General features: G+C 40.1%; 1 protein-coding gene across 1 annotated transcript in view; it reads left to right on the top strand.

Moving 5' to 3' along the window:
- The window catches only part of rspo2 (R-spondin 2), a 72801-nt gene that overhangs the window by 29214 nt on the left and 16308 nt on the right, over nt 1-27279 (top strand). Inside the window, exons 3-4 of the mRNA XM_007254498.4 lie at nt 15195-15338; nt 16168-16356. Of these exons, the coding sequence (XP_007254560.3) occupies nt 15195-15338; nt 16168-16356 (333 nt within the window). The remainder of the gene's footprint in view (nt 1-15194; nt 15339-16167; nt 16357-27279) is intronic.

Raw genomic sequence — 27279 nt, 5'->3', positions numbered from 1 at the left:
TTTGTAAATGATTTATTCACTACTTATTAGGCTTTATTCTGTGTTAGTGTTATTGGTGCTTAATTAGGGGTCTGTGATTGATTAAATATATTTATTCAGTTCTTTTTTCAGTGACTAATTAGTGGTGAACAGAACCTCACTTTAGAATGTGGTACTTTAGTCACATCTTGGTCTATTAGTGACTTATTAAGCCCTTATTAACTCAATAAACTCCAGCACAGCCATAACCTTGACAAACTCACATAGATCAAACTGCTGTCAATTCTACACTAATAACATGTAGAATTAGCTAATAGTTTATAATAGTCTGCTTAACAGGGTGCTAACATAACTGTTTATTGTGCCCTATAAGAACAAATACAGCCATTATTAATCCTTTCCACATAACAGACCCCTAATTAAGCTTCAATAACACTTACACAGAATAAAGACTAATAAATGGTGAATAAATCATTTACAAATGTCTAATTAAGGCTTTATTAAGCAAATAATTAGACAATAATAAGTGCCTAATTTGTGTTCCTTAAAATAAAGTGTTACCACTTTTACAAATAGACTTTAAAAAAGCCTATCACTCTTCAGACACTGGAAGTCAGTTCAATTTCAAAATCTTGGTTTGAAGTCAGCTTCACAGGTCTCTAAAAAAAATTAACAACAGTCAAAATAACATTGAGATTTGATGTTTAGAAAACTACATAGAATTTTGGTCGACTGGTATAACAACATACATTCAAACAGATAACAATGATCTGATGACTTTGGTGGCCAGCTGGGTTTGAGTTTTTGATATCTTTGTAACATCAGTGTGATAATTAAATAATTAATCACATAAAAAGATATTTATACAATTAATTATTTGGACGTTTATTCATGCACGCCATGCACCAGAAAAATATATCAGATCAATTATTTAAAAACATGATTTGTTCTATATATATATATTTTTTTTTAACGGCACAGTAAATTTTAGATGTATCAAATATGAAACATAATAAAAATAACAAAGCACCACACTCCTGTTTTTAGAAATCAAAATTAGAATGGCACATTTTTGACATTTCAGGCTTTAAAGAGTTAAAAATCTGAAAGTAGCTGGCAGAGGCTGCAGACAGAGCTTTGCCAAATGCATTTAAGGAGAGGTTTTCTAAGCATTACTAATCTTCCAAATACAAAAGCACAATTGTCTATTTGCGCTGTGACTAAAACAAATGAAAAGCCCTCAATTCAATTTGCGTTTTATGTCCAGACATCATGAGATCCTTAAAAGACATCTGGATCCAATGCAGTTTGCTGCAGAGTCAAGTGGAGTCTGAATCTGATTGGTTCCACGTACAGATGGAAGTGATTGAGTGACAATGTTGCGTTCCAATATCCATTCATAACATTTAGGGTCGTCCCTGGGTGGTTATACTGCATGATTCACTAAAAGTGAATCTGTGATTCACTCTGAATCTGTTCCGTTGTGTAAAAGATTTGAGCTGATATGATCAGTACACTTAAGATTTACCACATAAGATCATTACCACCCACTGCGCTGTCTACTGTGGGTGGAAGGGAGTTTTATGGCGTGTTCCCAGTTCACATGTGACACTGTGGATCGAGGAATATTACGTGCCGTGATATGAGGCCTTGCTTGATCCCAGGTAATTCACTTTGCCTTGCCATGAGCATGCTGGCCTTTGTTCAAACACGCTAACGAGATAACACCTCACAACATATACAAGTGTTGGCATTTACAAGCCATTCCCTGAGATAACACTTCACGATCAATTGAAATACTGCTTAAACACATTTATTTGGATTAGAATTAGAAAATATTTAGACACACTGTTTCTCATGTTTTTCAATTGTATCAAACTAAGGCTGCTGTTAATGGATCAGGTTATCTGATAACATAGATTTGAAGCCTGCCAACATTAATACTGTAACTCAGATTACATTCAGATGTGATCATGTTAAAAATTGTTAAGAAAGGCAACATTAGATTCCTGATCCATTTGCTTTGTTCTCTCTATAGAAATTATAGAAAGTTATATTTCAAAACATGAAAAGTACGCCAACTTTTAAGGCTGTGATATGATCATGTCTCTAGGCTGTTTTTAATTTTTGTTATTTGAAACAGAAAACACCTTTATTAACACACTCTTTCAATTCTAATCTTAGGTTTAAGACTGAGGGTGCTGACGGAAGATATCGAAAAGTCCCTCTGTTGCAATAATAGAGAAAAAATGATTAATAAAATTGTGACCCTCTCATTTTCACCTATTGTCCAGTATCGTAACCTTATTTTAACATTTGTTTCTGGCCTGAGACACTCTGGGCTTCGTAGGTTAGAGTAAAGCCTGAGGTGTTGGCTGAGTCTTTCATGTGAAAATAGAAAAGAACTTGAACCCAGTGGGCTGTGTGAGCCAAGCTCCTGACAGACATGGCTGAAACGGGGCCCCAGAGGAGTGTGTCAGGACCTCCAGGCCCAATAACCCAGACACACTGCAGACACCCCAGCAAAAAAAGTCACTTCCCAACCATAGTGCATTTTTTTTTTTTTTTTGGAATGCTGAAAAGTGGACGGGAAATATGACTGGGATAATTTTGTGGTTGTAAGCTGTAAGTATTCAAGGGTATGAGTTGAGGTTGCTCACCTTGTGGAATAGTCCGTAACCCTGTTACAAGTACATGTGTGAAGAATACCCACAATAGAGGAGCGTGTGGAGGAGCCTCAATGCTTCCAAGTCTGTCAGGGCAGAAGATACTTTGTTCTCTGACAGATTGCAATTCTCTTTTTTGTTCCAGAGTCTTCTGACCCTTCCCTTTTCCTCTGTGAATTTTGACTTTAACCTAAAGTGATGTGTTGCAAGTTAATCTGGGTTCCTTTTGGGGAGAAGTTCTCCTAGAACAAAACCTCACATTGTCACGTACCATCAGATCTCAGCACAAAGCCTACTTTGATGTGATCAAAATTTCAGTCATGACTTCATAATCCAGCTTCGCATTTGACCCTCCTCCTTAAGTTACGCTCTTTCTGTCATCTTAGCTAAGCCGTTCATGTCTGTCAGCCATAATGGGATGTTCTATCAGGGATAGCGGGAAAAAGCAAATTGTTGGGTCACTGGAAGCGATTTTGGAAATGACACAAAGCAACCATTACAAGATGCGTCTCCTCTATTGCTGCGCGAAGATCGGCCTTGCCTGTTCAAAACTCTGGAATACTTAGACTTGGTTATGTTAAAAAAAAAGGCAGCCCCTGAATTCACTCAAGGAGCAGCTGCTTATTATTACACTCGAGTGTGTCTGTGTGATATTATCTCATTGAAAAATGCTTTGCAGACTGCCAGGCTCAAGCAAAAACAAAAGCAAAGGAACGGCAGGTTCACACTCTGTCAGCGGCTCTTTCCTAGGACCCAGAGGGCCAAGCTGTGCTTTGAAACCGACCCAAGTACATATCCACCAGATCGAATGCTCGGCGAGCGTTCTCTGGCGAGCGTCATCTCGATGACCCTTCTCTGCAAGCGCAGGCTTCACCCACGAAGGGAGAGCGGCAGCGGGTTCTTCCAGCCACTCTCTTTCTCCTTATGTGGGAAGATATGGGCTAAAGCGATGGGACTATAGGCTGCCACTGAAGCTATCCAGATAAAGCGATGGAGCTCTAGACAGGGGTAGAGAGAGAGAGAGAGAGAGAGAGCGAGCGAGCGAGAGATAAAACTTAAAAAAGGGGGCTCCGAGGAAACGAGGAAAACAGTGAGCTGGTACCATCAGTTTTTCCACAGCCTTGTCAAATAGAAGCCCTCCGCTCATCGATCTCAAAGCCTCCCCTTTTTCTCCTTGTCCTCCCAAATGAGTTCCTTTACATTTAAACTGTTTTAACAAACACCGGGTCACCCACATGCATTCATTTTAGACGATGTATAGACATGGGGTCATATTTACAGTATGTTGTATATTGGATTTTGTACATGTAACTTCTTATTGCAAACCAAAAACTAAAGTTGCATAAAGAAAATGTAGGACTGTAGGTGAAAAGAAATGCACTTCACAAAGTCATAACCAATTTGCTGGTCCTGAAATTGTAAGCTAGGCCTTTGCTTTGGTACTTGCGAAGAAAGAACATCCATTTTATCCACAAGATCTATGGAAACAAGTCAAAATATTATATTTCTTTTTGGAGAAAATCATAAAAGAAACACTAGATATTGGTTGGCCAAAGTCGTTGAGTGAATGCATTCAATAATAAGGTTATAACCAGATTACCTCAGTTATCTGATAATTCAATTAGTCATGTATTCAACATGTATACTCCAATTTCCAAGATCGGAGTAAGATCTAGAAATCAAATTAGGGAAATCTTGTAAAGAGAGCTAGATTTAAGCTCAGTAATCAGATTTCTTAGTGGTTGTATACTTTTAACTTGAGTATTCTCATATTTCTGAGTCTGTGCATGCACAAAAACAGACCCTGATAACAGGAATAAAACTGCACTCGCTATATCACAATTAAGCACATTCATGGTAACACTGAAAATGAAGAATTTAAACAATCTTCATCTTTTAGCTGTATGTTTATACTGTATTTGTATTCAAATAAAGCTGCATTTAAATCCACTCAGATGCAGATACCAGCAATAATCGTAACAACAGACATCAAGACTCTGCTCATCAGTAGAGTTCAATCTTTCTCACACCAGTCGTGGGGATCTCCCACACCATCTGCATCTACATTTAGCTCTACGCATCTCCCAGCACTCCTGAACCAAGCAATCAAGCTTGTATTTGTTCTATGAGTTGGGAATGAGAAAAAATGTGGACTGTTTTGGGGGCCCCGTGGACCACATAGGAAAGCACTGGTTAGCTTCATCTCACCCATTTGCACTGTGAAGGAGAACAGTGCTGAATGTGGGGGCAATGAATAATGTCATCATAAACATCAGCTGTATATGGTTTAATATTCTGTTCCCCCTGCAGCTCGTGAACCACTCGACATTAAAACGTTCTGTAAAATCTGATTCATAGATGTGTGTGTTATAGGGGCAAATGGTTTTGGGCTCTCTTATCTGCCAAACTAGTAAAAAAAGTCTTACAGCTTACAAATAGAGTGTTGCTGACGTTAGTTCAGCTGTTACTTCAACAGTTGATTCTATTCCCAAGGTGGAGGACAGTATTTGTTTCTGTTTTGTAGAATATGTCTTGCACATATGTGGTCCTTAAAACAAATTATTTGATCCACTTAGCGATAGGCCAAGCTAGTTTTTTTTAGGTTAAGATATTATAGGCCTTTTACATTGTCAACCTCTATTCTCTTCACTGTTGAACATGTTGTCCCTATATATTCAGCGAAGTCCACTCCTGCTCCCGTCGCAGCATGGAAAGCTTTTGGAGGGAAACTTTTGATTGGCAATATCCTGGAAGTGCGGTTCAAATATCACAGCTCGTCCAGAACTAGCATATGTGCCACATGAGAGTCCCCTTGTCAAGAGTAATTTTTTCATCCCATTTTTTACCCCGTTTTATTGCCTCTTGTATTGTAAAATCTGTTACCAAATACCATTGTTGTAATTCTTGCCACTTTCTCAGTGTTCCTAATGGGGAATGCAGGCACTTGGACCTGCTCCATCCTCTATCCCTGTCCTGTCCTAAACCTAGGCAGTTTTAAGGAACATTTTGGAAACGACTTGGAGGAAAGCCTTGTGAAATGCCCAATGCCCGTTGCGGTACCCAAAATCCATAAAGGAATCAGCACTTAATCCCACAAAATGCCCATCTAAAGCTGCCAGAGCCCTTTACCCTGTGGTTATGAATGGGCTGTTCCATTCACACTGATGTAATTTGGGACCTGTAGAAGTGTGGCTGCCTTTGGCCCAGCTAACTTTACAGAGTATACTATAACTACAGGCTGTGGCTAACAATTAGAGAGCACTAATACCTATACCTGATGCATTATGAGGTGATGCTGTAGAAGAACCATACAGAACCTTTTTTGTTTGTGATAGATTAATTATGTCTATGTAAGGAACCTTATATAGCTCCTTTATTTCTAAGGGGGCCTTCACACCTACTTTGTTTGGTCTGGACCTTCAGACTTGTTTCAGAGTTTTTGGGTTTGTATCCAAATAGCAGGTATGAAAAGTGCCATGAACCAGATCCAGATCAGCTAATCCATGATCTGGTTGTTTACGCTGTGAAAGCACGTTTCTGGATGATTTGGACTTTTGGACTAATTACAGGAAGTTGAGGCAGGCTGTCATCACCCAAATAGTAGTAGAAGAGTAAAAGAACCGATGCTGTGCTAAAATTTGTCTCCATTCTGCGTGCACTATGGGCACAACAGTTTATATATTTGTACCTGCTGTATCTACTGTAACTGTAGATTAGCCTTTATTGGTCCCCTTTTATTCATTTTCACAGAAATAAAAATGAATAAAAGGGCAATCTATTATGCTGTTATGCTCATTTTATGTGTGATGTCCCTGCTCATGAAAGAGAGTCATACTCTGTCAGGGAGGCAAAATTCAACATAACACCTTTAAAAAGGCAGCTTACCAAACTGACAACATTCTACAAACCATTCATTGTTAAGTAGAGGAAGACACAACACATGTAGATCACACGTCTTGAGTCTGCTCACTAAACTGCAGTGTGAAACCAAAACTAAGAGCGCTAATAAGTTTATTATACTCTACAAGTATCTAGTGTGCTCATCTGTCTCAATCCTGGCTGAGTCTGATCTGTCCCAGCATGCCCAGAAGAACAAGAACATATGGACCACTCTTCTCTGTTTATGAAGTGAAGGCCAGGAACACTGTAATGCTTGTCATTTGTTCTCTTCTCCCCACATCTTGGTGAATGATGGGAACACCAACAAGCCTCTCTTCTTCAGAGATGTTCACTGGAACGATGAGCAGTGTCCCTGCGAGAGCCCCAGGGAAAACCCCAGAAGGCTTGGCACACCCCTTCAGCGCTGCCAGATGACATGGCTGGGTGTGAGCAAGCAGACTGTGTGATATGCATTTGCCAGAGTCTGCAGAGAAAAGCAGGTCAGAGCAGCCAGCCTCTCTCAGTTGGGCCCACTGAAGGAAATATGGAAAAATGTGGCTGGATTTTCCTCCCACCTCGGCACAGTGGTTACAAGCTGGTTGGAGCATGGGCATCCCTACTGTACCAGACGTCTGCTGAAAGCACCCCGTGATTTGTGGCCCAACTTCAAATTTTGTCTCATTTTTATTGGGAGCTGACCTGTAGGTCTCTTGTCAGCGTGCTTTTATGAGCAGGATTTATAATCACAAACTTTTTTTTTTTTATATACACCTATTATCTGTTTTTTTTCAGCTTCACTAAGCATATAGAGCACTTTCTAGATCATTTTTTAGATCTATAATTACAGACTGTAGCACTTCTGTTTCTCTGCATACTTTATTAGCCTCCTTTCACCCTGTGTTTCAACGGTCAGGACCCCACAGGACCATCACAGAGCAGCTGTTTTTTGGGTGATGGATCGATCATTCTCAGTGCTGAAGTGACATTAACATGGTGGGGCTGTGTTTGTGTGTGTTGACCACTGATGAAGGGCCAGAAGATGAGCAACACAAGCTCTGCAGCAACAAATGAGCTTCTGTCTCTGGCTTTACATCTACAAGGTGGACCAGCTAGATATGATAGTCTATTTTTGAGTCATTTTTGTCATATTGCCCAGCCCTCCACATGCCATAAATTAAAATCATAAAAGTTGATTAGAGGCATAAAAGTGTTTAGAGGCAGAGGACACTCAGTACTATTATTTTTTATCCTTCCACTAATTGTGCTGAAGTCCAGAGAACAGATAAAATCTCTTTAAGCAGCAGCAGCGGACTGGCTGTACTGAACTTTCATCGGATTCCCACGTGTCTGTGCCAGATCGGATGACCTCATTATTCCTCATTAGTCTCCCAGAGGCACCTAGGCTGGACTTTAAAGGTGGCACAGAGGTTAATCCTGCAGGGATACACAACCTTCTCCCAGGCATCTTGGCTGGTCACTGCTTTGGCCACAAGATAATGATGATTCACTCTTATCTGAACCAGCTAACATCACTGTAGCTCACAGATGCTACAGCTGATTATCCCCAATGAAAAGAACTGTGCAGTCAGATTACAAGCAGAGATATTAACAGATCACCATCATTTAATCCTAATGCTTAAAGCAGAAGCTGTGCGGCAGCTTTAAAACAATTCCAAATTTGGGAAGGAATATCCTTTAATTCCATAGGTATACATAAATGGTACGATTCTGTTTGTTTTGGAAGCGCTCTTATTGGCAAGATATTTTGGCTGTGGTTTCATGTGTTCTGCACTATGTATCTTAATTTCCAGGAGATGAACTGCTATATTTCAAGAGATAAAAAAATGAATCTATAAGAGTTTGAATGGATATTGTTTCCAGTTCAATGGAATTATATTGAAAAATATGTCATTAAATATTGTTTATTAAATGCTTTGGATGCTTTCCCTTGTGAAAAGGAAGTATACTTAAGAGCATAACAAGTGTGTTCAATTTAATATACTTTACGTTAAAAACTTTCTCTGTATTTCCATAAAATGTATTTTCAAGCAATATTATTTAAATTATACTATGTAGTATATTAGTATAATAGTACTGTAATAGTACTATGTGTCAAGTACTATGGTGTGTTGATAAAAAAATATATATATATACTGTATAATGACATTAAATACGGCACACAACATGTGCATCAATATGCAAAGTAGTACATTTACAATATGCTTCATGTGTATTAAAAAGGTGTTTTAAAAACACACAGTTAAATCTACTATAGTTTACAGATGTTGTACAAAAAAGCACTCCACAGCACAATTGAATGCTTTTATGTTGTGTTTAAATATAGGGTAATTACAACTGATATATACTTAAGTTGAAATAAGTTGCAAAAATACAAAATAGTACATTTAGTATGTATTTAAGTACATATTTTAAAAAAGTATGTAATTTTCCATGTAAAGTATACTTTTAAAAATATACTTAATACACTTTTCTTATGGGTAAGGGTAAGTTAGTAAGTAAAGTATTTCAGTGTATAAATAAAACAATGCCAGATGACACACAGCACATGAAGTGATGAATGAAGAATGAGTTGACAAGTGAGAATTTTTGGTGATGGTCTTGATAACACTACCATACCAACTTAAAGAATGTTTGGAAACTTTGGATTATTTACGCTGATATGCCATATGTTTGTTAGACAGGAACCAATATGGTGTCCCATGACGTCTGCCATGTTTCGTGTCAGTTAAAGAATGCTATACTGACCTGATATATATGCGTGTAGGGTCTGATGCATTGAATGTGGATGTGATTTCTGCTAGAGTCGCTTGTCTACTGCTTAAAAAGCCTTCTCTCAACCCCGCCCAGGTTGATAACTACAGACCGGTCTCACTACTACCCTTTCTCTCTAAAACACTCGAGAGAGCAGTTTTAAATCAGGTCTCTGGCTTCCTCTCCCAGAATGACCTCCTGGACCAGAACCAATCTGGATTCAAAAAGCTAACCGAGACGGCTCTGTTGTCTGTGACTGAAGCGTTGAAAACTGCTAGAGCTGCAGGCCAGTCCTCAGTGCTCATTCTGCTGGACCTCTCGGCCGCCTTCGACACGGTCAACCACGACTTCCTCCTAACTATACTTTCAAACATGGGGATCTCAGACAATGTGCTGTCATGGTTTAGATCATACCTCACTGGGCGCTCGTTCAAGGTGTCGTGGCAAGGACAGCTGTCCTCAGCCCACTCCCTATCCACTGGGGTTCCCCAGGGTTCTGTACTGGGTCCCCTTCTCTTCTCAATATACACTGCCTCTCTTGGTCAGGTTATCCACTCACATGGCTTTTCCTACCATTGCTTTGCTGATGACACCCAGCTATACCTGTCATTCTCACCTGAAGATAACTCAATCTCTGCACGGATATCGTCGTGTCTCTCTGACATATCCTCTTGGATGAAGGAGCATCACCTTCAATTAAATCTCTCAAAGACTGAACTTCTGGTCATACCAGCAAAACCCTCTTTTCAACACAACCTCTCTATAAGCATTGACTCTCTCTCTCTCTCACCGACAAAGGTTGCTAGGAACCTGGGTGTTATGGTTGATGACCAGCTCTCCTTCACGCACCATGTGGCCTCAGTTGCTCGATCCTGCCGCTTCGCGCTTTATAACATCAGGAAAATTAGACAGTTTCTGATGCAACAGGCCACCCAACTCCTGGTACAAGCAGTCGTCATCTCACGCCTCGACTACTGCAATGCCCTGCTAACTGGCCTCCCGGCCTGCGTAGTAAAACCACTCCAAATGATCCAGAATGCAGCAGCACGTCTGGTCTTCAACCAACCAAAACGGGCACATGTCACCCCGCTGCTCATTGAGCTCCACAGGCTACCAGTTGATGCTCGCATCAAATTCAAAACTCTTACAATCGCCTACAAGGTGATGACAGAACAGGCTCCTTCCTACCTGCACTCACTCCTGAAGGCTTACGCTACCTCCCGGCCGCTGCGCTCCTCCAATGAACGTCGCCTCGCTTTGCCAAACACTCACACAAAGCAATCCAGACTGTTCTCATACAGAGTTCACCAATGGTGGACCAAACTACCTTCCACTACCAGATCAGGAGAATCTCTCGCTATCTTTAAGAGACTCCTGAAGACAGAGCTCTTCAAAGAGTACTTACTCTCCTAACACCTCTAACACACTAACTACTTCTAACCCCATTTCCTTCTTCCTCTCCTTCACTTCTCTATCCCTTTATTTCCCTTCGACCTCCTTTAAGCCCTATCTAAAAATGGGTTATCTAAATTCCTATTACTTTTGTACTTCATTATTGTAAGTCGCTTTGGACAAAAGCGTCTGCCAAATGAAATGTAATGTAATGTCTATTTAAGCACAGATAGTTCTAGCCAGACACCACCAGCCACAATAATTATCACCTGCTGCTCTGTTCACCGTGGATGGTAATGCCTTCAATTATGTATTCGTGGTACACATTTATCATTTGAGGCAGTACTCTGCAGTGGTATGGTGCCCTGTACTGGGGTATTCCTGCATTGCACCAGGTGATTTTAAATCACGTCTCCTCATACATCTGGGAAAAAAAACACCTTTCAGAGACCTGATATTGTTTTTAGTGAGTTTCAATATTTCAACATCTGGGCTGTTGTTGATAAATGAGTTTACTCGAGTAGCTGGTGTCTGAAGTGTGTGCCAGATTTGTGTATGTTTTTTTTCCCCACTTGTCTTTCAAGTAAAAGATTTTTAGGTGATGACAGGCTCACCAGGGCTGGTGTTTAATGGCCAGGGGAGAGGAGCCGCTTTCCAGTTACACGGCTGATTTATTAGCTGTTGGTCGCCGTCATGCGCTGGACGTGTAGGGACATCTCGCTGCTCAGGGCTCTCATTACGCTGCGAAACAAAAGCGCACCACATCCCTCTGTGTGGCCCTTCCCTCCACGCCAAGATCCCTACAGCACAGCGTAACTCGACCAGCTAAAGCGCATGTTTATCAAACAGCTCTGGGCTATTGTGGTGTCTGTCTGGTGGTGGCTTGGTGTGAAGACGGCATTCTGCAGACAAAGATATGAGGAGAGGATTTGTTTACCTTGAACTGCATGTTTTACATTCATGCCCCATAGTGAATCTTTGAGGTATGCAGGAATGGCGGGGTTAGGTTTGTTGGTGTGTCACATTGAAGGCTTATTGTATTCTAATAAGAAACTTAGAAATAGGAAAAGCCAAAGGCTCTTAGTGGACATTGCTATTGCCACACACGTTGTGCTTATTTTTGTTTTATACTCCACAGGGGGGAGGTGTGTGATGGTTATGTGGTAGCGCTGGTGGTTATGATCGAATCCCTTCCCTTTACGCCTCCAACCTAACAAGAATCGGGACACCTCTACCCCTTGGCATGTTCGCACAAAAAATATAGGAGATGGGCCAAGGGGTGAAATGGGATTGGGCCTTAGTCAGAGTCAGCTATAAGACCTTAGCAGCCCGAGTTCCATTCTAAAAGTGCTCACAGTTTAATGAAGGACAGGGCACACTGCCGAACTGTCTTAATGCATCACCAAAAAATCTAAGTTTGACAGAGTTAACAAGTGAGCGCATGTGGGCATCTTAAGTTTCACTCCATTGTTGGCAGATTGGGAGTTTAAATCCCTACGACATTGGAAGCCAAAACCATTACTGGTGCACTGTGTCTGTTCCTTTTACTTACTAACCCAGAAAAATCAAATGTAGCATTACATACAGTATTGTGCATTGTAACAATGTCTTCAAGTACTATTAAAGAAATACTTCACCAACATTGCAGAGCGGTACAATGGCATTTACACTCTGCGTTTAACTCATCTGTGGCAGTAAACACTTTCTCTACTTTCACACTGAAGAGTAATAAGAGTGCTGAAAACACCCACCCAGAGTGATGTGCAGCAATCTCAGCACCCAGGAACCAACAGGGGGTTAACCTTGATTAGTTGCCTTGCTCACGGGCACCTAAAAGCCCTCAATGCCCATCCTGTTGGGGATCGGGGATCGGGAAGCCAGCAACTTCACGATCCCAAGACCACCTTTACATCACCTTTACTCATTATGTGATCACGTTGTTTTTATTGCTTTTATTACTCAAAAGACCAGTGTGTGTTGTTTTTGTATGAGAGGATTAAATACAGCAGTGCTGCTGGAGTTTTTAAACACATCAGTGTCACTGCTGGACTGAGAATAGCCCACCAACATCCTTTGACCACTGATGAAGGACTAGAGGATAACCAACACATATTACGTAGCAACAGATGAGCTTCTGTGTTTGACTTTATCACATATACAAGTTATAGAGATATAGAGCAGCTAGATAGGGGTGTCTAATAGAGCAAATAGTGAGAAGACACAGTGTTGAAAAACTCCAGCAGCACTGCCGTGGCTGATCTACTCATGCCAGCACACCATACACTAACTAACACTAACAAACACCATGTCAGTGTCACTTCAGTGCTAAAACCTGCTATGTGGTGGTCCAGTGGAGTCCTAAAAAAATTAAAGAACATGGTGAAAGGAAGATAATAAAATAAGAGAAAAACAGAATAACTGCTGTCTGTAACTGTACAACTGCTACTATATAGTGCTGCTGTTTGGTCAGTGGAGCTAATAAGATGGACAATAAATGTAGTAACTGAAAAAATGAGGTGGTCATAATATTGTGAATTGATTGTGCATATCCTGTGTATCTGCGTACAGGAGATAAGCTTAAGGTAAATAAAAAACTCAGCAGATGATAGATATGATATGAATATGGCCAGTTTAGAGTCAGGGAAAAGGCCTGAAATGGCTGTAATGTGAAACCCAAACCCCATCCCTATCAAATGATCAGCCTCTCACAGAGCGTCTAAATAGCATCATAAATTAGGCAACTCTAGTTGACTCCTTTTAATCACAGAACCCAGTACGTCGCCCCGTTGGTGTGGCTCGTGTAATTTGGTCGAGTCTCACATGCTATTTGCAGAGTCAGAGCTCGTGGCATGCTGGTGCACGGCGCTGCGTTTGATAAGCTGCGGCAGGGTGGGGCGTGGGAGGAGTATGGCGTGGAGTTCAGTGACCGGCCTTTGACAGGAGCCTCCAAATGTTTGCACCTCGCCTCCCTTTCCAAAGACAGACATCAAACCAGAGCCAGATTTAAGAACTGTGAGAGGAATTTTAGGGTATGGTCAGTGGTGGATTAAGGTGATCAGGGGTCCCTAGGCTACACTTTGAATAGGCCGCTCATACCAAACACTTCTATATACACACACACACACACAAACAAATAATAATTCTATTTATATTAACGGCATCCATCACTTAAAACAATATACGTTTATAATTGTATTAATCACAACAGTATACTGTGATTAATCATAATTAAAATCATGATTTATTTTTAGGCGTATCTCAGGGTAGTTTTAAAGATTTTTTAAATTAGAATATTTTAAGGTGCTTTGCTGTTTAACTGAGAGCTTTAACCCTTTCATTCTCTGCATTCATTACAATGGACGTCATGTATTTTTTTTATGGTTTCCATGTGCTCCATGTACAATAAAAAAGTGTTCAAGCTATTTAAACAATAGCTTAGCCCCACCTATTGCACTAGAAAAAAAACAGCAAATCAGACATTAGGTCATGTCAGCACTAAAGCCAACATGGCAAAGTGTGATTTAGAACAAAAATTTAATATTTTAAATTTTCTTTTCATTTTTTTAATTTCTGTGTTCATTACAGACAGGAAACAGCATTTTTATATTTTTCTTTAATCACTGGAACCTAGTTTAGGTCTGAAAGGGTTAACAGAGGAAAGAAATGCTAGTGTAACTGTATATTTTACCTTAAACATCCTGGAAACATGCCATCAGCTGTGTGTCTGTGCGTGTGTGTCTGCGAAAAAGAGAGAAAAAAAGAGATAGAGAGAGAGAGAGAGAGATAGAGAGCATCTGAGAGTCTTTAGCACAGTGACTTAGGTCTATAGGTAGCTTGCTGGATTAGTGTTATCATTAATCCCATTATTAATAAAGTCTCTGACTGAAGTGCGAAGCCAGACAGGGTGGGTGGGGTGTTTGGGTGAAAATTAATTCATTAAAAAAAAAAACCATGGCCAATCAGTGGGCCCTAATCATTGCATGGACCCCAAGGCTGCAGGATACGGTTGTGTTGTTTGCTCAATAATTTACATTAAATTATCCTAAACCCTAAAGAATCAGCATTGTGTTCGTTTATTAGTACTTTAATGTGTTATTCAGCAATTTCTAGGAATTATTTGGTACCTAAGATGAAGTGAGGTGCATTACAGTTTCAAGGGTCATTATAGTAATTAGCACCTGACCCATAGCTTCGAATTTATGAAAAAAAATTTGGTGTGCTGTTTTCCCTCTCCTGCTAAAAGGGGTCACATGGAGATATTTACTCTTGACCCCCAGCAGTGAAGCTTTGTGCAATTGCAGCAGCACACACACACGCCCATACTCCCCCAGTGAAAACCTCTGTCAGGGAAAACCACTGCTCTGAGCAGACATTTGCGAGCATCTTTTTTACTCATTATCTTTACACGTCCCCTCTCTTAACCTAGATCAGTTCCAGATGAGTAGCCGGTGATTCATATTCTCATCCGTATTTTTCCCCTTTTCGCTCTTTCTTGTCTTTCTGCAGGGTGCAGGATAGACAACTGTGAGACCTGCTTCAGTAAAGAGCACTGCACAAAGTGCAAGCCTGGCTTTTACTTGCACAAAACCCGCTGCTTCGAGAAGTGTCCTGAAGGGTTTGCGCCTCTGGACGACAGCATGGAGTGTGGAGGTAAGAGAAGATTAGGATTCTTAGTGGACTCCTTATGTTTTATAATAAACTGATAACTTGTTGTATGGCAATATTTAAAATACCTTAAGATACCTGTTAGAAATCTATCTAAATAGTTGCTTTAAGTAGTGATTTTGCCTTGCATAACACTTCATTAAACAAGAGTTTAGTGACCTCATACAGTAAAATTCTATCATTTTATAAAATCTGTTCATTTCCTTTATTCATTTTCTGTTTATTTTTCTGAAAGTTAAGGTTGTAATTCATTATAACTGACCAGGCACTAGGAATTCTACATGCCATGGATTACAGATGTTGGAAAGGAATATTCCTATGAGATTCTGGTCCATGTTGAAATGATTGCATCACCCAATTCCTGCAGCTTTTTATTCATAGGAGCAACATACACTGACTTGCCAAATTTCACGAGACAAGAACTGTGTCTAAAAAAGCTTAAGAATGCTGCTCTGATCAGCACGATATGTGTGCAGGACCGAGGTATGCCGGTGTCAGAGTCATTTCTCTGTTCACATGGACAGTTCTTGCCAGATGCTGCCAGTCACAATCATTACCAGCCTCTCTGCTGCCCCCTGTGGGTAGTAATGCCTTTTATGGCACTCAGTGCCAGGCCTCCCTCGAACTCCCTCGATAATTCACTTCGCCTTGTCATGAGCACACTGTCCAGTGTTCTGCATCACCCACAATACAGACTTAAACTATATGTTCTCCAGAGCTATAACATTATGATCTATTTACACACTGCTATTCCATTTGTTTTAGCATGTCAGTGTATTTGACACAAACTAATTGTTGTTACGTCTTCTTTCAGAAGGCTGTGAGGTAGGCCAGTGGAGCGAGTGGGGAACGTGCACCAGAAGAAACAAAACATGTGGCTTTAAATGGGGCTTGGAGACGCGCACCAGGCATATTGTGAAGAAGCCACCAAAAGATACAATACCATGCCCTACGATCGCTGAGTCCAGGAGATGCAAAATGGCCATGCGACACTGCAGGAGAGGTGAGATTCTCACTGTAAACACTGTGTAAACACGGCCTAGTATTCGTTAAAGCTCCATGCAGAAGAGCTACTAGCTGTCTTTCGTTTTGCCTCACAGTCAGAGGCCTGTTCAGGGTCCTGCATAAGTAAAAGCCTGTGCAGCACCGCAGCCGCCGTTCACACTCACCTGTTTCATCGTAATCTGTGTTTTTCTGCTCTGCACTGTCCTGTCTAACCTCAAAGCCTCTATTTGGATTAGAACTGCCCCGCGGTATATTTTCATGCATGATACATTAGTGTTTTTCCATGCTCACTTTAGCCAGCTTCCTAGGTTGTGCCAGAGTATATTTTCTCTAGCCTTTTCCTCTCTCTTCTCGGTGGAATTGCTCAGTGTAAGAAGTGCAGGTTTCCTCAATGGCACCCTCTGTTTCCTCCCTTCTATTCGAGACTTATTTGCGGTACGTGCTGCATGTAGCTTCACCATTAAAAGAGAACTCCAATCTGGGGGAAAATATTTTCACTATAAACACAGCCCGAGAAACGTTTTTCATAAAGTGTTTAGTTTTTCGACAGGTGGGCCAAACTAGCTAATGAAAATAATTGCTTTATTCATGGGGGGCTTATCAGGCAATACATTAATTTAATTTTTTTTCTTCTCCCCGTCTGGATTTTCAGTCCTGCTCACCTGAATACATTTATATCTCCTGTGGTGCTTGAGTTATGAGACTGCCACACTAAATGCACATGTACTTTCAATTTAAGGTTAGCGTAGGAAAACACATCCTGTAACCCTAGCTATTTTCATTCAGAAATTTCCACTTTCAGTGCTTTGTGTGTGTTTCTGACTTGTGTAGAATGAAACGTCAGCAGTTCAAAAGTCCAGAATGAAAGGCTGTGGAGCTTTGCTCAAATATCCATATTTGTTCAGTTATTTCCTCTCTTGAGAAGAGTTGTCTCTATTAATATTTGGAATATTTGAAGTTTCATTGCAGTCATTGAGAAAATATTGAGAATGGAATTACAAAACAAAATTAATTACTTTCATTTTCATGAGGCAGAATGACCATTTAAATCATTAATACAGAAAGTGGATTGGATATTTTAAACAAAATGTTTTCTAAGAGTTTTAAGGGCAGTTCTTATATATAGAACACCAGAGATATTTTTTTTTTATAATTTTATTTCTGATTTTTCCCAATTTTCTCCCAATTTGGTTATCCAATTGTCCCACGCCTTTTGTGCGTCCCCATCACCGGTGGTACCTGCTCCACCGGAGAAACAGTTTTAATGTTTAAAGGACTATTTTAAAATGATTCACAGCATCATGGTATTTAAAGACATTTTCACAATCCTTCATATCTATTATGATATATTTTGACATGAAGACAAAATGCACCAGTATCATAAACCTAATTTAAATACTATTCCATACTTGGTATGTACATAATTTTATATTATTTCAATTCCAAATGTTCTTCACTTAATCAAATAAAACAGAACTGATTACACACTCTGTAATAAAATGTGCAATTGGTCAGTGACCTTTAAGTACTGATGATGATAACTATATGATCAGAAGAGTTTATTTATTGTCTTATTGGCCACTCCTTCTTGCATTGTACTTGATATGGAAAGGGATTCTTCTATTAATTAACTCTGGTTAATGCTTTATAGAACCCATTTTGTTAAGAGTGTAGGTAGACCTGCCACAATAACTGTTTATTAATAGATATATTGTCGCAGAATAATGGAGATAAACTATATTATGTCATTTTATTCCTCTAGTAGAATCTTATATATAACTAAATAATGCAGTACTCTTTTAAATAACAATAAATTTTTAGTTTTAGGTAAAAATATTGAAATAATATTTAGATATTGGAATTTAACAATATTTACACAAAAATAAAACACATAAAATTATCTGTTTTTAAGAAATGTGACTTAGCATCTTTTTTCACATTAATGGGCTTGAGATCTGCTAAAATGATTGAGTTTATGTCCAGACATTGTATGATGTGCCAAAAACTTTAGTTATCATGACAGGCCTAAATGTAAGGTCATTGTGCAGCATGGCTGCTGGCAGTGCTTTGAGGCACAGATTAAATGAATAAATCTGATCTAGGCTGTGGTACTTGTTCTTGATTCAGCAGTGGACAGTTACAGGGAGATTTCAGGGTTGGAAACAGTGATAATCTGGCACATGTTCCCCCTGTACCCTGCGATGGCTCAGCTTGAGATCTTTCCCTAATTTAATTCCTCTTGCTTGACCTTTTCCAAAAATATTTTATGGTACTCTTTAATTAAAAGCTGGCGTTGTGATGCAATAGTTACTGGCATCAATTTTCTAGTATGAAGTTAATGATTTGGGGCTATTGTTAAAGATTTAATTGAATGCACTGTGGAGCCATTCCTTTTTTAGCCCTTTAGAAAACACTTGTCAGCTCAGCCAATGGAAAGTTCCTTCCTGCTGATATGGCTAATGTGAGTCAGAGAGAGTGTGTATGTAAATCGGAGAGAGTTTATGTAAAAACGGAGAGAGTTTCCGTCTGAGGCCACAGGATTTAACCTGATGATTACTGTCAGCCGGTCTTGACTTTATTACAGGATCTAACTTGATGAGAACAATGAAAAGAAAAAGACAATGTCTATAAAACTTTAGATTAGGGCTAGAGTCAATGTTTTAAGAGTAATATAAGAAATAACTGTTTCAGTTATTTCAGTTAAGCTATTTTGTTGGATGCCTTGGTTGGTGAATGGAAGCTCAAACGTTATTTATTTTTTACATCATCTAACAGCTTTGACGATCAAGATCTGTTACCTGATTTAATGGCATCCTTGATTTGGTCAGAATAGCATAACAGTATCTTTTTACAGGCCAGTTTAAATCAGGCCAAGCTCATCCAACACTGAACAGCCATAGATATATCAAATCAGTTAGTGCTCACTGAAATAAATCTAATATTAATATTCTAATTCCATTCACATCTGTGATTCACACCGTTTCCTAATGCACTAAATGTTTCAGTGTACAAAGACTCTCAAAAAACTGTAGGATTGTTAGAAGCTGGTTGCATTTATAATTGGCTGCAGCTGATTCGCTACTAATTTACTAATAATATTTTTAAACAAATTTGTATTAAACAGGTCTGTTTTAAGCATTTACGCAGGTTTTTAACACCCAAAACTCCCTAACCATGTTTGTTAAATTGGAATAGGCTTACATATGGTACTACGTTAGCTAGTGCATTATGATCATAGCTAGCGGCTATGTTCTTCTGTCATCATTTACAGTAGTAGTTGTTGTTGTTCGTTGGATGTTTACTTGTTGACAGTGTTGCTTTATTCTACAGTTAAAATAGATACAGAAATTGTGCATCCATCCTACTGCATGATGTGTGAAAGTTAGATTTTGGCACAACATTGGTTAATGGATGTTAGTAGCCTACCTCCTCTTTCTGATCTGAAAGTTTTTTCACCCTGAAAATAAACTAGACCACGGGTGAGTTGGTACAGACAGAAACCACCTCCTTGTAATGAGACCAAATTTATGAAAGATTGATGGTACCTTTTAGACCTGCTATTTTGTCTTTGACCAAACAAGATTGGTGTGAAAGCACCTGTAGTAATACCAAATTTATTTTAAAAATAACATAAAAAATATTTTTGTCTTCAATTACCCTAATTTTTTTAATGAAATCCTAAATGAAGTCTAAATCTTGTTCTTAGAATAAGAAATAGCTGAATTAAAAAGAAAAGAAACTCAACCATGAATTGAACTCATTCCCACACAGTAGCAAACATTTGACATGGCCAGTGACAGTCTAAAGACAGCCAGACACAGTCAGTGAAATGACATGTGCAGATGACCAGGAAATGGCCACAGCCATCAAATAAAGCTCAGAGTTCTTGTCCAGAGATTTCGTTAAAGCAGCAGCAGCCTTGGATAGCGTTCCTCCCAGCTGACCTCTTAAATTACACTGGATTCCAGAGACTTTGTGAAATAAGTCCCAGAGCGCTATGTAATACGACAGCTTTACTTAGCTATACAACAAATGTATAGACAACATGTAGAGACATAAATAGGGTTATGACCAAACCATAAACATATACGCAAGCGTGTGCGCACGTCCACATGTGCCACAGTGCCAAGCAGATGACACTACATGGTTCGTGGAGAGGAAGCATCAGGAGACGGTGGAGCCAAGCGCTGAAATAAGATCACTTGTACTATAATACGCCTAACAGGAGACACTAGACACCCGCCTTTAGAATAAGTATTGAGTTACGTAACAGCAGACCTTCTAGAAAGCTATGGATTAAGTAGATACAGGAAATCAGAGAGGGGCAAAAAGCTGTAGGTCCACTATTTCTGGCATTGTTTATCGGATCATCCAGCTTTGATTACTCTCCCCTTAAATAACACTGCACGTCATTTGCAGATTTTACAGATGTCCAGCCTTGACCTGACCATCTATTGGACCTGAAACACAGTAATATCTAAAGGAAAATGCCTGCTACTTAATGTCTTTGTCTTAGTGAAAAGTTACACATTCTGATGAATCCTCGGAAGTATGTTTAAAAGAGTTCCTAATCTACAGGAGCCACCCGCCGTAGAAAATCAGCCCTGCTTGGCTGCTCTGAGTCGGAGCTTGGGAGTCGGTTGCCGGGCCGACGCTTCCCCGCAGGCATGTCAGCCTCCTTCTGGCAGTTTGTGGTGGGACTCCCTGGGGTGGGCTACTGCGTGGCCCATAAACACTGTTTATTAATAGCCGCTCTACTGCTTGCGAAAATGAAACGCCTGCTGAGCTCCATTCTGCACCTCCCTCTGCCCCTGTCATCAAATCTCTCACTGCCCTGAAGAGAAGAGAAGAGAAGAGAAGAAAAGAGAAGAGAAGAGCTAGAATAGAGAAGAGAAAAGAGTTAATAAAGAGAACAGACAAGACAAGATGAGAGGATAAAAAGAGATAGAGAGGAGAAGAGCTAAAGAATAAAAGAGAAGCTAGAGAACAGAAGAGAGAAAAGAAGAGCTTAGATGAGACAAGACAAGAGGAGAAGGGAAGAAACAAGGTGAGACAAGAGAAGAGCTAGAGAAGGGAAGAAGCAAGGTCAGGAGTTGAGACAAGAGAAGCTAGAGGAGAGATAAGATGAGACTGGAAGACCTACACTAGAAAAGGGAATAGAATAGAATAGAATAGAAGAGCTAGAGGGAGCAAGAGAAGAGAAAAGAGAGAATAAAACCTATACAGGCAACCCTGTCAGCACTTTCACTCTTTCAGTAAGTGAGTGATGCTTCCAGCCCAACCTCTCACTCCACTCACTCTTCTTACAGTGTCTGACAGATCTTACGTTTCCGTGTTTCTCCAAATAACACTCGTTCACCTCTCCTTTCCCGAAAGCGGGTTATTTCAAGTCAATAATATTAACTATTGTGTAAACAGCTTAGCACTTTATTGGCCTAAAACGCCTTCCTAATCTTGCATTAATTCCCTGATGCTGGATTCAGAGCAATTGAGGTTATACACAACCACGCTACTGAACTTCATTGGCTAATTTTGCTGATGACAGCAAAGCAGCTTTTACATTCTCAGACGGCGGAAAATAGCGAGATGAAGACAGACGTAACTGTGCATGTGTGAGCATTAATATGGAGCTTAGTGGGAGGAAAATAGCACTCTTTTGGGAGGACTAAGGCACACAGGCAGTGATGTGATATGCAGGACGTGAGAGAAGGAGGCATTCACTTCTTGACCAACTAATGACATGGTCACTGGATTATGTACCTCTCTGCCTTAGGCTAGAACCTGGTGGAGAGCCATTCATTTTTATACTGCTGAGTACTCTTAGAAAGTGCCAAAAAAAAAGGCTTTTGTGAGAAATGCTTCTGCAGAACCACTTTCAGTTCCTCAGAGCCATGCTTCTTAAGTGTGATCTAGGGACCCCAAGGGGTCTGTGAGGTTTTTTTTTGACAGAATATAAACTTTGACAAGAACCACAAAAATGTGAATCTGAACAATGTGATTTTTGTGAGACACCCTGACTAGACAAGGAAAATCTTTTTTTTTTCAGGTGTAGAAATGATGAAATTAGTCTGTAAACTACATATTAGCAGCTCAGTAAAGTGATTATAATTAAGATTTTTCGTTACAGTAATTGCAATGCAGTGTAACAAAACATAGTCTCTGAATTTAACCCATCTGTGCAGTAAAAAACCCAGTGTCTAGGAGCAGTAAGCATACACACTTGGATATGTAGATGCCCAGCTCAAGGGCACCCCACCTCATAAATCCACACCATCTCTTACATCCTGCATGTCAAGGGGATTGAACAAATGACTATCTGTTACCATGTCATCTTTTTCTTTAACTTTTGGGCCCTGGCTTTCACAAAAGCCAACATCCACACATCACTAGTGAAATGCTTCTTCTTACATTATATGTATAAAGGATTTTTTTTTCTACTGGACCATTGCTGTTAGGACTGGATGATCACATCCCCAGCATGTCCTCAAATCATCCCAAAATTATTAAATAAAGCACTACATTCCACAGACACTGCTCTATAGCTCAATGCTAGGGCCCATGCCTGGTATTTTGGATGTGTCCATAAGAATTTGATGATGTTTATCTGCTCCAAAATGCTACTTATTCTATTAGCTGTTCTAGGTTGAATAGACACCCACAGCTGGCTAGCATTGCATCCTTAAATTAAATAAAGCTTTCATTAGTTGCCACCCAGAATATATTGCATTTAAACTCGTAAAAAAAAAAAAACTTCACATTACATCCTAGAACCTTTAGCCTTTCTAGGAATCATTTAGGATCATTTTGTTTCACAGCAGAAACATGTTTCCTATGCTCATTGATTTTGACTTTCCAACATTTGCTAAGGCATTTTGGGCTTACCAACTCCAACATTAGCTGCAACACCAATTTGCCCTCTTCAACTGCACCTGCAGATCAGAGCTAAAAAGTAAAAAAAAAGCCAGCAGGATCCAATATCTTCATCATGACTTACAGAGCAGTGAACAGAACTGAGGACTGACAGGCAGCTGGTTTGAACTTTGCAGGCAGTCGTTTCAGTACATGAGAGCCTCCACTGGGGCCTCCACACCTGGCACAGAGACGGCTGCTGTTGCTGCTGTCCCTGCTGCTCTAGCCACCGCCAGTCTGTCTAAGCATTAGTGACGATGGATAGACAAGTCTGCCACAGCGGAGGATCCTAATGCTCTCTAATACTCAGGCCAGGCCACTCTGAGAGCCATATGGGAGGCCATGGTGAAGTGATGCCCACAGAGAAGTAATTGCCTTTTAATCTGTCATGACGTGGGAGGCGGGACAAGGCATGCCCGACCATGACAGAGAGCCTTCCTTCAAAGAGATCTGTTTTCATGCACACAAGATCTCGTCTGGCATTCTCGGTTCGTGCCAGCATAGAGGAGCTTTCCATAGACCTGCCAGAAAAACCAATGTTCTGTTCTGTGTTCTCTTCCTCCTTCAGCACATATTTGAATAGGGCAAGAAAAAAAAATGATGCATCCGTCCATCAAGCATAATGGTTTTGTAAAGCTAGCACAGATGCATCTTCCACAGGCAGCTTATATGCTTCTTACAGTGCTGGGATGTCCCATCCAAAACAAACAGCAAGTGTTTCTCTTTTGCCGCCACTAAGTGAAACCTCTTGGATGCACTTAGCAAAGAGAGAGAGAGAGAGAGAGAGAGAGAGAGAGAGAGAGAGAGATGGTGCTCCAGTTTTTATTTATTTGATTACTGTCAGGTTGCTAGCCTACCATATGTGTAGCCGATTCTCTGATGCTGTCTCTAGATAAGATCTGGCCTTGAAAAAACAATGAGTGTTGATTTATGAGTAATGAGGTGATAACTGTCAACAATGAGATTGCCATTCAACAGGGTTTGAACTAAGGTATTGTCATTTTCTCACAAGTATCTGCTATAAAAATGGCTTTCTATGAGTTTAAATAGTAGATTTAAAATAGTGTTACATCAGATTAGAATTGTGTTACCTCAAGCAACAGCTGTACAAGTTGTGAGGTGTTACCCTGTAAGTGAGGTTCAACACTAGCTAGTGTACTCATGACAAGGCAGTGTGTATTACCAATGCCATTACCAGTTCAATAAAGGCCTGGAGGTGAGTCCCAAATGGATAGGACGTTCCATTTTTAAATGAAGAGCTATTTACCATTCCACTATCCAGAGTGTCACATGTGTATTGGGAATACTCACAGTAGACAGCACATGGGGGGTTGTCATTATCATCACCAGTAGCATCTGGCTAGAATTGTCCATGCAAACAGACAAGAAACTCAAACTCTAAAATCAGAAATAGAGATAGAGTAGAGATACTAAGAAAACACAGTCATAACTTGAAAATATCAACATGGATGGAAATATTAAGATTAAGAAATTTTAAGATTTAATGTCAAGTAATTTGGGGCCATTATTATGGTCTATTCATCATAAAACTAGCATTCATTATAAAATATACAAACAAAAAAACAAACTTATGCTTTTTTTTAATCAATATATAAGGTTTTGTTAGTGACTTCATTAGTTATCATAATACTAATAAATAACAGGTGGATTTAATGTGTTATGGTCATAATTCCCAGCTCAATGCATCCCTAATATTTTAGGCAAGGTCCAAGCAGAAGCCTGTGGCCAGCAGGGGAGCAGGGGCAAGCCTCTTTCCCAGGGCAAGTGGAGCTTGCTAATTGGCTGCCGCCGTGTCGGAGTGATTATCCTTGCCCCACGCCCAGGCCTGTTGTGGCTGGTGGGCCCATGGACTAATCTTCCTTTAATTAGCTGAATCTGCGGGACCGAGGCAGGAGCCTCCTCAGCGCCAACTCGCCTCAGTGTGGTCGTGAACGTATCAACACTACACTCCTCCTCCATCCACCACTTAAACATCTGAGCCTGGAGGATGTGAGATCCGACATCTGCCCTAAAGTCAATGGGAGACTGTGTTTCCAGTAGTTATTGATCCCTGTGTTGCTTCACTCTTAAGATTCTGAAATCAAGTCGTGCATAGATCAGTTTATGATAGGTGGTCTCTAGCCATCATTTTGTCATCCTGGAATCTAAACACGAAGGACTAAAAGAGAGGGAACTGAGTTTGTTGCCGATATCCTGGGGTTAAGCCCAATTCGACTGATTGGGGCTTTCAGCGTTTATCCACTGGCGGTGCTGAGGGTGCCAGGTTACGGGAAAATTGACGTCTTCCCTCATTCAGACTGAAAAGAATCCAAGAATCTCTTGTTCGTTCCTGCTTGCCGGATTCAAAGCATAATTCAGCTCTGATCTGGTTTGGATGGATCATTGAACAGCGTAAGGCTCCTGTGTTTAAAGTCCAATTTCAAATGTTTGGAAAATCCAATCTTTCTAGTCTCCTTCCATTTCTGGAGGATTTTAGAGATGAGTGATTGACAGTGTCTGTGTTAGCAAGGGAATATTTTACAATGGAAAAACAATTAGAATAACCAGACTAAACTGTCTTTAGCTATAATAAAAGATATATTTTAATGTGATTCTGTGTTGAATTAAATACTGACCTCTAGATATCAAGGATTTTATGCATATGTAGGTATAATGGGCTGCGCAGTTTATTATAAGAACGTGCAATGTCACATTATATTTGGAAAAAGTCATGCTAATCAGTTTGAAACAAAAGGAAATTTTGCTGTGTTGTATCATTGATTCCTCTACTTTAGATTATTCTAAGTAGCCACATTTAGCTTTGATGCCTGCTCTGCACAGTGGCTTCATGGGTCACCTGCAATAGTTTTCACATCTTGAAGAGGTTCCTGCAGGTGTTGAACTTGATAGGATTAGCCATACTTATAATCCACTTATGCAGATTACGTTATTGACCTTTGTTTTCTTATTTGTGATTGGGATTTACTGTGGGATCTGTCAGTGTAAGAGTATAGCTATGAACAACAATTCAAAACTTTTTTTTATTAGGGCTTGTCTTAAGTTTAAGACAACAAATTTAAGAAAATCCTTAAAATAGTGGTGAACAAGGTGTATTTTCCTTGAATTCCTACAGTCTCCTTTAGGAGTGTACAATATTCACTTTATCAGGAACAATATATATTTTTTATTTTACCATAACAATTTTATTTTAACAGCTTAAGTTTGAGAACCAGTACCACCCTACTGACACCCCAATAGACCCCAGTCCTCACCTGTTTTACAGCCTACAACCACACTGCCTCTGTTAATTTTACTGGGCCTATGGAAACTTCAGCTGGTTTTAAATCTTCCAAAGGAAGACAGAGTGAGAACTAGAGTCCTCTCTCTCTCTATCTCTCTCTCACACGTTTTCTTATACACACTTTTTCTTTCTCTCCTGTTTTGCCATGGTTACATTCCACAGGAGTTGGGGATCTGGGGGGTTGGGGGGGGTAGGAGTCTCTGATTAACTCTCCACAAAGTGCCCTGCTCTCTGACCAAAATAAATATGGCCCCTGTCATTCTGTCAGCAACTGTCTTCGGAGAGCAATATTTGAAACACCCCATGATCCCGTTGGCTTTTATATGGAGAATCCATCGTCATACCACAGGCATGAGCCATAAACATGTGGACTCGTGTGGAAGAGGGCTGGGGGTGAGGGGGAGCTCCCCTCTCAGCATCTTCGTCATCCGGCCCTCTCAAACCCGGAGAAGCATGACCCATTTGGGGAGTGTGTGTTTTTCCTTTTTTTTTATTCATATCTGGAAGCAGCTTTCTGAATAGGCTCTTTGGGATGCCTGTGCTGTTACGAGAGGGCTGAGAGGGAAAGAAATCATTCTTTTATTATATAAGTGATCGCTGCATTTATGTGATTTCCTCTCTGCTAGGATGGACCAGTTTCGCTTTTCTGAGGCAGGCTCAACCTGTTTATTCCATATTATTGTCCTGAACTGAATGGGAGTGTAGGCTTGG

This window comes from Astyanax mexicanus, chromosome 6 (genome assembly GCF_023375975.1).
Source record: "Astyanax mexicanus isolate ESR-SI-001 chromosome 6, AstMex3_surface, whole genome shotgun sequence".
In the NCBI taxonomy this organism is placed as follows: domain Eukaryota; kingdom Metazoa; phylum Chordata; class Actinopteri; order Characiformes; family Acestrorhamphidae; genus Astyanax; species Astyanax mexicanus.
This window is presented reverse-complemented; position numbering and strand designations above follow the sequence as displayed.